Source organism: Procambarus clarkii, chromosome 48 (assembly GCF_040958095.1).
Source record: "Procambarus clarkii isolate CNS0578487 chromosome 48, FALCON_Pclarkii_2.0, whole genome shotgun sequence".
NCBI classification, from domain to species: domain Eukaryota; kingdom Metazoa; phylum Arthropoda; class Malacostraca; order Decapoda; family Cambaridae; genus Procambarus; species Procambarus clarkii.
The window spans coordinates 30,310,141-30,323,374 of NC_091197.1; the positions used below are offsets into that span (position 1 = coordinate 30,310,141).

General features: G+C 45.4%; 1 protein-coding gene across 1 annotated transcript; it reads right to left on the minus strand.

Annotated features, from left to right (window-relative positions):
* Positions 1 to 10,538: 10,538 nt before the first annotated feature.
* LOC138351178 (uncharacterized) lies at positions 10,539 to 11,195 on the minus strand. Its single transcript, XM_069302818.1, has one exon. The coding sequence runs from the start codon at positions 11,193 to 11,195 to the stop codon at positions 10,539 to 10,541; it is 657 nt and encodes a 218-aa protein (XP_069158919.1).
* Positions 11,196 to 13,234: the final 2,039 nt, after the last annotated feature.

The following is a 13,234-nucleotide window of genomic DNA, read 5'->3' on the forward strand; positions in this document are numbered from 1 at the left end:
TGTGGCAGCTGTGTTGGGTACTGTGGCAGCTGTGTTGGGTACTGTGGCAGCTGTGTTGGATACTGTGGCAGCTGTGTTGAGTACTGTGGCAGCTGTGTTGGGTACTGTGGCAGCTGTGTTGGGTACTGTGGCAGCTGTGTTGGGTACTGTGGCAGCTGTGTTGGGTACTGTGGCAGCTGTGTTGGGTACTGTGGCAGCTGTGTTGGGTACTGTGGCAGCTGTGTTGAGTACTGTGGCAGCTGTGTTGAGTACTGTGGCAGCTGTGTTGGGTACTGTGGCAGCTGTGTTGAGTACTGTTGCAGCTGTGTTGGGTACTGTGGCAGCTGTGTTGAGTACTGTGGCAGCTGTGTTGGGTACTGTGGCAGCTGTGTTGAGTACTGTTGCAGCTGTGTTGGTTACTGTGGCAGCTGTGTTGAGTACTGTGGCAGCTGTGTTGAGTACTGTGGCAGCTGTGTTGAGTATTGTGGCAGCTGTGTTGAGTACTGTGGCAGCTGTGTTGAGTACTGTGGCAGCTGTGTTGAGTACTGTGGCAGCTGTGTTGGGTACTGTGGCAGCTGTGTTGGGTACTGTGGCAGCTGTGTTGGGTACTGTGGCAGCTGTGTTGAGTACTGTGGCAGCTGTGTTGAGTACTGTGGCAGCTGTGTTGGGTACTGTGGCAGCTGTGTTGGGTACTGTGGCAGCTGTGTTGGGTACTGTGACAGCTGTGTTGAGTACTGTGGCAGCTGTGTTGAGTACTGTGGCAGCTGTGTTAAGTACTGTGGCAGCTGTGTTGGTTACTGTGGCAGCTGTGTTGGGTACTGTGGCAGCTGTGTTGGGTACTGTGGCAGCTGTGTTGGGTACTGTGACAGCTGTGTTGAGTACTGTGGCAGCTGTGTTGGGTACTGTGGCAGCTGTGTTGGGTACTGTGACAGCTGTGTTGAGTACTGTGGCAGCTGTGTTGGGTACTGTGGCAGCTGTGTTGAGTACTGTGGCAGCTGTGTTGAGTACTGTGGCAGCTGTGTTGGGTACTGTGGCAGCTGTGTTGAGTACTGTGGCAGCTGTGTTGGGTACTGTGGCAGCTGTGTTGAGTACTGTGGCAGCTTTGTTGGGTACTGTGGCAGCTGTGTTGGGTACTGTGACAGCTGTGTTGAGTACTGTGGCAGCTGTGTTGGGTACTGTGGCAGCTGTGTTGAGTACTGTGGCAGCTGTGTTGAGTACTGTGGCAGCTGTGTTGGGTACTGTGGCAGCTGTGTTGGGTACTGTGGCAGCTGTGTTGGGTACTGTGACAGCTGTGTTGAGTACTGTGGCAGCTGTGTTGAGTACTGTGGCAGCTGTGTTAAGTACTGTGGCAGCTGTGTTGGTTACTGTGGCAGCTGTGTTGGGTACTGTGGCAGCTGTGTTGGGTACTGTGGCAGCTGTGTTGGGTACTGTGACAGCTGTGTTGAGTACTGTGGCAGCTGTGTTGGGTACTGTGGCAGCTGTGTTGGGTACTGTGACAGCTGTGTTGAGTACTGTGGCAGCTGTGTTGGGTACTGTGGCAGCTGTGTTGAGTACTGTGGCAGCTGTGTTGAGTACTGTGGCAGCTGTGTTGGGTACTGTGGCAGCTGTGTTGAGTACTGTGGCAGCTGTGTTGGGTACTGTGGCAGCTGTGTTGAGTACTGTGGCAGCTGTGTTGGGTACTGTGGCAGCTGTGTTGGGTACTGTGACAGCTGTGTTGAGTACTGTGGCAGCTGTGTTGGGTACTGTGGCAGCTGTGTTGAGTACTGTGGCAGCTGTGTTGAGTACTGTGGCAGCTGTGTTGGGTACTGTGGCAGCTGTGTTGAGTACTGTGGCAGCTGTGTTGGGTACTGTGGCAGCTGTGTTGAGTACTGTGGCAGCTGTGTTGGGTACTGTGGCAGCTGTGTTGGGTACTGTGGCAGCTGTGTTGGGTACTGTGGCAGCTGTGTTGGGTACTGTGGCAGCTGTGTTGGGTACTGTGGCAGCTGTACAGGGTCCACATAGCTCGGTACTCTCAGCTCCGGAACTAGAATTGTTTCATAATTTTTTCCCCGTTTTTTGTTGGTTTGTTTATTTGGTCAACGGGATCGGTGCTGAGAATGGTCGTGTATTGATTATTGTGGCTGGAGACCCAGGGTATTACAGCTCCTGGACCCCGCCTGTCCACCTGTGTACTCACCTAGTTGTGTCTGCAGGATCGAGCATTGACTCTTGGATCCCGCCTCTCGAGCATCGGTTGTTTACAGCAATGACTCCTGTCCCATTTCCCTATCATACCTGGTTTTAAAATTATGAATAGTATTTGCTTCCACAACCTGTTCCTGAAGTGCATTCCATTTTCCCACTACTCTCACGCTAAAAGAAAACTTCCTAACATCTCTGTGACTCATCTGAGTTTCAAGCTTCCATCCATGTCCTCTCGTTCTGTTACTATTCCGTGTGAACATTTCGTCTATGTCCACTCTGTCAATCCCTCTGAGTATTTTATACGTTCCTATCATGTCCCCCCTCTCCCTTCTTCTTTCTAGTGTCGTAAGGCACAGTTCCCTCAGGCGCTCTTCATACCCCATCCCTCGTAGCTCTGGGACGAGTCTCGTTGCAAACCTCTGAACCTTTTCCAGTTTTCTTATATGCTTTTTCAGGTGGGGGACTCCATGATGAGGCGGCATACTCCAAGACTGTAGACTCTAAGGCATACTCTAAGTATGGCATACTCTAAGACTGTGTGTGTGTGTGTGTGTGTGTGTGTATTCACCTAGTTGTGATTGCGGGGGTTGATATCTGGCTCTTTCGGCCCGCCTCTCAACTGTCAATCAATCAACAGATTTCTATTTTTTACTCTCTCTCACACACACACACACACACACACACACACACACACACACACACACACACACACACACACACACACACACACACACACACACACATGTAGATAAATGTAAATTTTAAATGTAGATATGATAGAGCCCAATAGGCTCAGGAATCTGTACACCAGTTGATTGACAGTTGAGAAGCGGGACCAAAGAGCCAAAGCTCAACCCCCGCAAGCACAAATAGGTGAGTACAAATAGGTGAGTACACACACACACACACACACACACACACACACACACACACACACACACACACACACACACACACACACACACACACTGTGTGGACAGGCCCCCACTTGTTACAAATGATATGAGTGGGGCTTCTATGGGGTACTGGTACTATTAAGGGGTAAGGGTAGTTAGAAGACAAGAGTATCAAATATGGGAGAGCTAAAAGGCCCGGCCCCCAAAATAAACTATCCACAGTAGTAATAACTTGCTACAAGACCATATATGTTAGTCTAAGGGTTGATCAATGCGCTCCCACACAGGAAGAAGGGATACTCTGTAATTCATGTACTTATTTATTAACCCCTTAACAACCCCCCATATACACTCACACCAATAACAATAATAATAATAACTTTACCACACTATCTTACGTTAAAAGCCTTGGTCCACGTAGGCAGGATACAAGGTTTACACTAATAACAAGCTAGGGTAAAGTGCTACTGGATAAGCACTGAAGCTGGATGCAGCTTAGGGTAGTGAAACCACGTGGGACCCTAATACAAAACACAACACTTAGGGGTACCCAAACACTGGCAAAATACTATCCCCAGGTCTCCCCAATCGTTACTACCAGAGTAGGCACACTTACACCATATAATACTTAACTTAAGGGTACAGGAACTTCAGGTAAGGGAAATAAGTAAGAGGAGAAGGAAGGAGAGTAGGGATACAGCCACAGAGTAGGTCTTAACCTCACGCCACCAGCCAAGAGAAGACCGAGCTAGCCACCAGCTGCCTCCCTCATGTCGTGGTGCCGGGAGGAGCCTAATTGATCGTGCAGCTAAGCACATTAAAGATCTTCCCCTATGCAACGTATTGTTACTTTATGAATGATTAGAAAGTATTAGTAAGCAAAGTTGGTGCCAATGTTATTATTTAATAATCAACCCCCAGCTCAGTCTTTAAATGCTCTTTGAGAAACAATAATAGTCTTACGTCTGGCAGGGAAGATACAAACAATTGCCATTCGAAATGCGCCAACTGTACTACTAGAAAGTTTAATAGCTCAATTTTGACCTCTGGTTTCCACTGGAGAACCCAGGGTCGTAACACTCCTCCCCCCTTCAGAGAAAAAAAAATGTGACTACTAGAATAGTAGTCATATTTTTTTGTAAGAGTATACAGAGAACAAAAAGAAAAACATATGACAAAAACAAAAAATAAATCAAAAGCAATTTCTCTGCAAAAAAAAAAAAATAGGCGGGATCCAAGAGTCAATGCTCGATCCTGCAAGCACATATAGGTGAGTACACACACACACACTTCTCACTTTGCTGGAAGACAGAAGAGTTAGGGGGGACATGATCACCACATTCAAGATTCTCAGGGGAATCGACAGGGTAGATAAAGACAGTCTATTTAACACAAGGGGCACACGCACAAGGGGACACAGGTGGAAACTGAGTGCCCAAATGAGCCACAGAGATATTAGAAAGAACTTTTTTAGTGTCAGAGTGGTTGACAAATGGAATGCACTAGGAAGTGATGTGGTGGAGGCTGACTCCATACACAGTTTCAAGTGTAGATATGATAGAGCCCAATAGGCTCAGGAACCTGTACACCTGTTGATTGACGGTTGAGAGGCGGGACCAAAGAGCCAGAGCTCAACCCCCGCAAACACAATTAGGCGAGTGCACACACACACACACACACACACACATACACACACACACACACACACACACACACACACACACACACACACACACACACACACACACACACACACACACACACACACACAGACACACACACACACACAGACACACACACACACACACACAGACACACACACACACACACACACACACACACACACACACACACACACACACACACACACACACACACACACACACACACACACACACCAAAGAGCCAGAGCTCAACCCCCCGCAAACTCAACTAGGTGAGTACAACTAGGTGAGTACACACACACACGCACACTGGATAAGGGAGAACCTAAGCAATAGGAAGCAGAGAGTTACAGTGAGGAGTGAGACCTCAGACTGGCGTGAAGTCACCAGTGGAGTCCCACAGGGCTCTGTACTTGGACCTATCCTGTTTCTGATATACGTAAATGATCTCCCGGAGGGTATAGACTCAATGTTTGCTGACGACGCCAAAATTATGAGAAGGATTAAGACAGAGGAGTACAGCTTGAGGCTTCAAGAAGTCCTGGACAAGCTGCAGGAATGGTCGAACAAATGGCTGTTAGAGTTTAACCCAAGTAAATGTAATGTAATGAAGATAGGGGTAGGAAGCAGGAGACCAGATACAAGGTATCATTTGGGAGATGAAATACTTCAGGAGTCCGAGAGAGAGAAAGACCTGGGGGTTGATATCACGCCAGACCTGTCCCCTGAAGCTCATATCAAGAGGATAACATCAGCAGCATATGCCAGGTTGGCTAACATAAGAACGGCCTTTAGAAAATTGTGTAAGGAATCTTTCAGAACATTATATACCACATATGTCAGACCAATCCTGGAGTATGCGGCTCCAGCATGGAATCCATATCTAGTCAAGCATAAGACTAAACTGGAAAAGGTTCAAAGGTTTGCCACCAGACTAGTACCCGAGCTGAGAGGTATGAGCTACGAGGAGAGACTACGGGAATTAAACCTCACTTCGTTGGAAGACAGAAGAGTTAGGGGGGAAATGATCACCACATTCAAGATTCTCAAGGGAATTGATAGGGTAGATAAAGACAGTCTATTTAACACAAGGGGCACACGCACTAGGGGACACAGGTGGAAACTGAGTGCCCAAATGAGCCACAGAGATATTAGAAAGAATTTTTTTAGTGTCAGAGTGGTTGACAAATGGAATGCATTAGGCAGTGATGTGGTGGAGGCTGACTCCATACACAGTTTCAAGTGTAGATATGATAGAGCCCAATAGGCTCAGGAACCTGTACACCAGTTGATTGACAGTTGAGAGGCGGGACCAAAGAGCCAGAGCTCAACCCCCCGCAAGCACAATTAGGTGAGTACACACACAAAAAAAGCAGCCCGTAACAGCTGTCTAACTCCCAGATACCCACATATTGCGAGGTGAACAGATGAATCAAGGTGAAGGAAACTGCCCATTTGTTTCCGCCATCGCCGGGGATCGTTCCTCGGTTCCAAGGATTACGAGTCCCGAGCGCAGTCCACTCCGCCACCAGGCCCCGCTCCCCTTGGTGTGCGTGCGTGCGTGCGTGCGCTGCCTGCTATCCCCTGCTCGCCGTTGAACAAATTCTTCCCAACATCTACAACATGTAAAATGCTGGATATATATATATATATATATATATATATATATATATATATATATATATATATATATATATACACATATAAAATATATATAATATACATAACATATAACCTTGCTTCCTTGTGCTTGTTCTGATGTGTTCAACATTTTCAGCATGTCTGAGGCTGCAATGTTTAGGCCTATAATTTGCCCCTTAGAGTGCCTAATTATGCATAGTTTACCTTTAAGTAGGCCTACCCTATCCCCCCCCCCCAATAGCATTTGGTAATGTGATACTTTTTTCTTTCTTTTCATGTATCCATCAATGTATTCAGCCGGTTTCCAAGGTGAGTAGTGGCTTTACATGTGCGCAACGGAGCTGTTGCTGCTGGCGGAGCTTGCAAGTGGTCACTCCAGGGTAGGCCTACTGCTGGCTTGTATGTATCCTGCATGTCACTCACCCTGCTTGACGGTAGTGTGGGGTAGGCCGCGGCCTGCTGTCTGAGGGCAGGCTGTGGGGGAGGTGGGGGGGGGGGAGGGTAGGCCTGGCTGCTCTATAGGAGCAGGCTGTGGGGGAGGGGGGGGAGGGTAGGCCGCGGCCTGCTGTCTGAGGGCAGGCTGTGGGGGAGGTGGGGGGGGGGAGGGTAGGCCGGGCTGCTCTATAGGGGCAGGCTGTGGGGGAGGGGGGGGAGGGTAGGCCGCGGCCTGCTGTCTGAGGGCAGGCTGTGGGGGAGGTGGGGGGGGGGAGGGGGAGGGTAGGCTGGCCTGCTCTATAGGGGCAGGCTGTGGGGGGAGGTGGGGGGGGGGTTGGCCGGCCTGCTTCCTGATGCAGGTTAGTACCTTGTCCATTCATATACACACACACACACACACACACACACACACACACACACACACACACACACACACACACACACACACACACACACCCATACACACACACACACACAGTCAAGAGTATGACAACAACAACATGGCAGTTAACACAATAATTGAGAGGGCAGCCTCTGCTGCCTGTAGAAATAGATCCCACCTGCTCATCATGAAGGACTTCAATCACGGAAGGATTGACTTGGAGAACAAGGAACCGCATGGAGGCGAGGATACGTGGAGAGCCAAACTATTGGAGGTGGTGACTAGAAACTTTTTAACCCAGCATGTCAGAGAACCCACAAGGATGAGAGGCAATGATGAACCAGCGAGACTCGACCTAGTCTTCACTCTGAACGACTCCGACATAAGAGAAATCGGTTTTGAGGCCCCAGTAGGAATGAGCGACCACAGTGTACTGGTGTTTGAGTACCTGATTGAAGAAGGGTTATTGAACTCGAGGAGGGATACCGAAACCAAAAGGTTAGCATACCGAAAGGGAAACTATGAGGAGATAAGAAAATTCCAAACAGATATAGCATGGGAAACAGAGCACAGGGGAAAGACGGCCCAAGATATGATGGACTACATCACACAGAAGTGCAAGGACGCAGCAAACACGTTTGTCCCAGTCCAAAAGGAAAACAGTGAAATGAAAATGAGAAACCCATGGTTTAATCAGAGATGTAGGCTAGCTAAGCAGCAAAGTAAAAGGGCATGGAGAAACTATAGGAATAACAGGACACTGGAGAGCAGAGAAAGATACCAGAATGCCAGGAATGAATATGTCAGGATGAGAAGAGAGGCAGAAAGACAATACGAAAATGACATCGCAAGCAAGGCAAAGACTCAGCCTAAATTGCTGCATAGCCACATCAGGAGAGAAACAACAGTAAAGGAACAGGTTATGAGATTAAGGATAGGGGCAGAAGGATTCACTACAAACGACAAGGAAGTGTGTGAGGAACTGAATATGAAATTCCAAGAGGTCTTCACCTTAGAGCAAGGAGAAATCCCAGAGATAAGAGAGGGAATAGCTAACCAGGAACCACTGGAGGAGTTTGAGATTACCAGCGGGGAAGTAAGGAAGTGTTTACTAGAGTTGGATGTGACAAAGGCTATAGGCCCAGATGGAATCTCCCCTTGAATACTAAAGGAAGGAGCAGAAGCACTGTGCCTGCCACTCTCCATAGTGTATAATAAATCACTGGCAACAGGGGAACTGCCAGAAATTTGGAAAGCAGCTAACGTAGTCCCGATATACAAGAAAGGGGATAGACAGGAGGCACTGAACTACAGGCCAGTGTCCCTAACCTGCATACCATGCAAGCTGATGGAGAAGATTGTGCGAAGAAAGCTAGTGGAGCATCTGGAGCGAAGGAACTTTGTAACACAGCATCAACATGGGTTCAGGGATGGCAGGTCCTGCCTCACAGGGTTACTTGAATTCTACGACCAGGCAACAAAAATATGACAAAAAAGAGAAGGGTGAGCAGACTGCATATTTTTGGATTGTCAGAAAGCCTTTGATACAGTGCCACACAAGAGGCTAGTGAAAAAGATGGAGATGCAGGCTGGAGTGAAAGGGAAAGTACTCCATTGGATAAAGGAGTACCTAAGCAACAGGAGACAACGAGTCAGTGTGAAGGGTGAGGTCTCAGATTGGCGAGACGATATGAGTGGAGTCCCGCAGGGGTCAGTCCTTGGACCTATACTGTTTCTGTTATATGTAAATGATCTCCCAGACGGTATAGAATCGTTTCTCTCAATGTTTGCCGATGATGCTGAAATTATGAGGATTGAAACAGAGGATGATAGTTGGAGGCTACAAGATGACCTAGACAGACTGAGTGAATGGTCCAACAAATGGCTGTTGAAGTTCAACCCGAGTAAATGCAAAGTAATGAAACTAGGCAGTGGAAACAGGAGGCCAGACACAGGATACAGAATAGGAGATGAAGTACTTAGTGAAACGGACAGAGAGAAAGATCTAGGAGTTGATATCACACCAAACCTGTCTCCTGAAGCCCACACAAAAAGAATAACGTCTGCGGCATATGCGAGGCTGGCTAACATCAGAACAGCCATCAGGAACCTGCGTAAGAAATCATTCAGAACCTTGTACACCACATATGTAAGACCAATCCTGGAGTATGCGGCCCCAGCATGGAGCCCGTACCTTGTCAAGCACAAGACGAAGCTGGAAAAAGTCCAAAGGTATGCCACTAGATTAGTCCCAGAACTAAGAGGCATGAGTTACGAGGAAAGGCTGCGGGAAATGCACCTTACGACACTGGAAGACAGAAGAGTAAGGGGGGACATGATCACTACCTACAAAATCCTCAGAGGAATCGACCGGGTAAACAAGGATAAACTATTCAACACTGGTGGGACGCGAACAAGGGTACACAGGTGGAAACTGAGTACCCACATGAGCCACAGAGACGTTAGAAGGAACTTTTTTAGTGTCAGAGTAGTTAACGGATGGAATGCATTAGGCAGTGATGTGGTGGAGGCTGACTCCATACACAGTTTCAAGTGTAGATATGATAGAGCCCAGTAGGCTCAGGAACCTGTACACCAGTTGATTGATAGTTGAGAGACGGGACCAAAGAGCCAGAGCTCAACCCCCGCAAGCACAACTAGGTGAGTACACACATGTGTGTGTGAGCCAGATATAAACACTCCCGCCGTCAGGAGGGCGGGTGAGAGCCAGATATGGTGCCCAACCACTTGTGGACGGTCGGGGATTGAACGCCGACCTGCATGAAGCGAGACCGTCACAGATACAACAAGTCTGTATTTGTATACAAATACATCTGTATATCTAGATACATCATGTATATACTGTGCCTAAAGCCACTAATACACACGACATTGAGGCCAATATGACAGGTTGGATAACTCTGACCATTTAAACAAGGGGTGCTATAAGGGGTGCCATACCAGTGCCGCTTATCAAGACACTAGTGCTCTCTAGGGTGGAGTACTGTGGCACAGCAACTACGCCATTCACAGCCGGGGTAATTCTGAGACATTATGCATCTGATTTGAGCATCCCACTCTACTGATTGTTCGAGGCATCTTTATATACGGGGATATACTGATTGTTCGAGGCATCTTTATATACGGGGATATACTGATGGTTCGAGGCATCTTTATATACGGGGATATACTGATTGTTCGAGGCATCTTTATATACGGGGATATACTGATTGTTCGAGGCATCTTTATATACGGGGATATACTGATTGTTCGAGGCATCTTTATATACGGGGATATACTGATTGTTCGAGGCATCTTTATATACGGGGATATACTGATTGTTCGAGGCATCCCACTCTACTGATTGTTCGAGGCATCCACTCTACTGATTGTTCGAGGCATCTTTATATACGGGGATATACTGATGGTTCGAGGCATCTTTATATACGGGGATATACTGATGGTTCGAGGCATCTTTATATACGGGGATATACTGATGGTTCGAGGCATCTTTATATACGGGGATATACTGATGGTTCGAGGCATCTTTATATACGGGGATATACTGATTGTTCGAGGCATCTTTATATACGGGGATATACTGATTGTTCGAGGCATCTTTAAATACGGGGATATACTGATGGTTCGAGGCATCTTTATATACGGGGATATACTGATGGTTCGAGGCATCTTTATATACGGGGATATACTGATTGTTCGAGGCATCTTTATATACGGGGATATACTGATTGTTCGAGGCATCTTTATATACGGGGATATACTGATGGTTCGAGGCATCTTTATATACGGGGATATACTGATTGTTCGAGGCATCTTTATATACGGGGATATACTGATGGTTCGAGGCATCTTTATATACGGGGATATACTGATTGTTCGAGGCATCTTTATATACGGGGATATACTGATGGTTCGAGGCATCTTTATATACGGGGATATACTGATGGTTCGAGGCATCTTTATATACGGGGATATACTGATGGTTCGAGGCATCTTTATATACGGGGATATAGCAGAAATGTGGCATAGTTTCTGCCTTCAAAAATGGTAGCACAGAAGACCATCTAAATTCTAAACCATTGACAAAGGAGGTTTAACACAACAAATATATTGAACAAACTGGGTAGAATACCCGGAGAAGCAGACGATAAGAGTCACTAAAGGTCTTCGAAGAGGAAAATTCCCTCTAAGTAATCTCCTAAGTCTGTGTGGCAGCCCGAGAAGAAATTATAGACAATAGATGCGACTGTGTCTATCTGGACGTAAACAGGCAGACGTGTGACATAGATGAGAAAGTGATGAGAGAGAGAGGAGGGCAGTAATGAGAGGGAAGGTCCCTGACTGGCGGAGTGTTGCTAGCGGAGTACCACAGGGCTCACGTCTTCTACCAGTAATGTTCATGTCTACATGACCCATCTACCAGGTGCACCACAGAATTATGATCCTTCATCACATGTTCCTAACTTAGAAATGAGATGATGGTGAGGGAGGCGATGGTGAGATGATGGTGAGGGAGGTGATGGTGAGATGATGGTGACGGAGGTGATAGTGAGGGCCCCACTGATAGTTCCACTTGCTCCTTCAAGATGACTTCGACATAAATATGGAGCCAAACTTCACAATCTTTCTAACTTCACAATCTGTCTAACTTCACAATCTATCTAACTTCACAATCTTTCTAACTTCACAATCTTTCTAACTTCACAATCTTTCTAACTTCACAATCTTTCTAACTTCACAATCTTTCTAACTTCACAATCTTTCTAATTTCACAATCTTTCTAACTTCAGAATCTTTCTAACTTCAGAATCTTTCTAACTTCACAATCTTTCTAACTTCACAATCTTTCTAGTTTCACAATCTTTCTAATTTCACAATCTTTCTAACTTCACAATCTTTCTAACTTCACAATCTTTCTAACTTCACAATCTTCTAACTTCACAATCTTTCTAACTTCACAATCTTTCTAACTTCACAATCTTTCTAACTTTCACAATATTTCTAACTTCACAATCTATCTAACTTCACAATCTTGCTAACTTCACAATCTTTCTAACTTCAGAATCTTTCTAACTTCACAATCTTTCTAACTTCACAATCTTTCTAACTTCAGAATCTTTCTAACTTCAGAATCTTTCTAACTTCAGAATCTTTCTAACTTCACAATCTTTCTAACTTCACAATCTTTCTAACTTCACAATCTTTCTAACTTCCGAATATTTCTAACTTCAGAATGTTTGTAACTTCACAATCTTTCTAACTTTCACAATATTTCTAACTTCACAATCTATCTAACTTCACAATCTTGCTAACTTCACAATCTTTCTAACTTCACACTCTTTCTAACTTCACAATCTTTCTAATTTCACAATCTTTCTAACTTCACAATCTTTCTAACTTCAGAATCTTTCTAACTTCACAATCTTTCTAACTTCAGAATCTTTCTAACTTCAGAATCTTTCTAACTTCACAATCTTTCTAGTTTCACAATCTTTCTAATTTCACAATCTTTCTAACTTCACAATCTTTCTAACTTCACAATCTTTCTAACTTCACAATCTTCTAACTTCACAATCTTTCTAACTTCACAATCTTTCTAACTTTCACAATATTTCTAACTTCACAATCTATCTAACTTCACAATCTTGCTAACTTCACAATCTTTCTAACTTCAGAATATTTCTAACTTCACAATCTTTCTAACTTCAGAATCTTTCTAACTTCAGAATCTTTCTAACTTCAGAATCTTTCTAACTTCAGAATCTTTCTAACTTCAGAATCTTTCTAACTTCACAATCTTTCTAACTTCAGAATCTTTCTAACTTCACAATCTTTTTAACTTCACAATCTTTCTAACTTCCGAATATTTCTAACTTCAGAATGTTTGTAACTTCAGAATGTTTGTAACTTCACAATCTTTCTAACTTTCACAATATTTCTAACTTCACAATCTACCTAACTTCACAATCTTTCTAACTTCACAATCTTTCTAACTTCAGAATCTTTCTAACTTCACAATCTTTCTAACTTCA

What these genes read in the sequence shown, in the direction of transcription:
- LOC138351178 (XM_069302818.1), bottom strand. Translation starts at nt 11,195, where the DNA reads ATGCCTCGAACCATCAGTATATCCCCGTATATAAAGATGCCTCGAACC.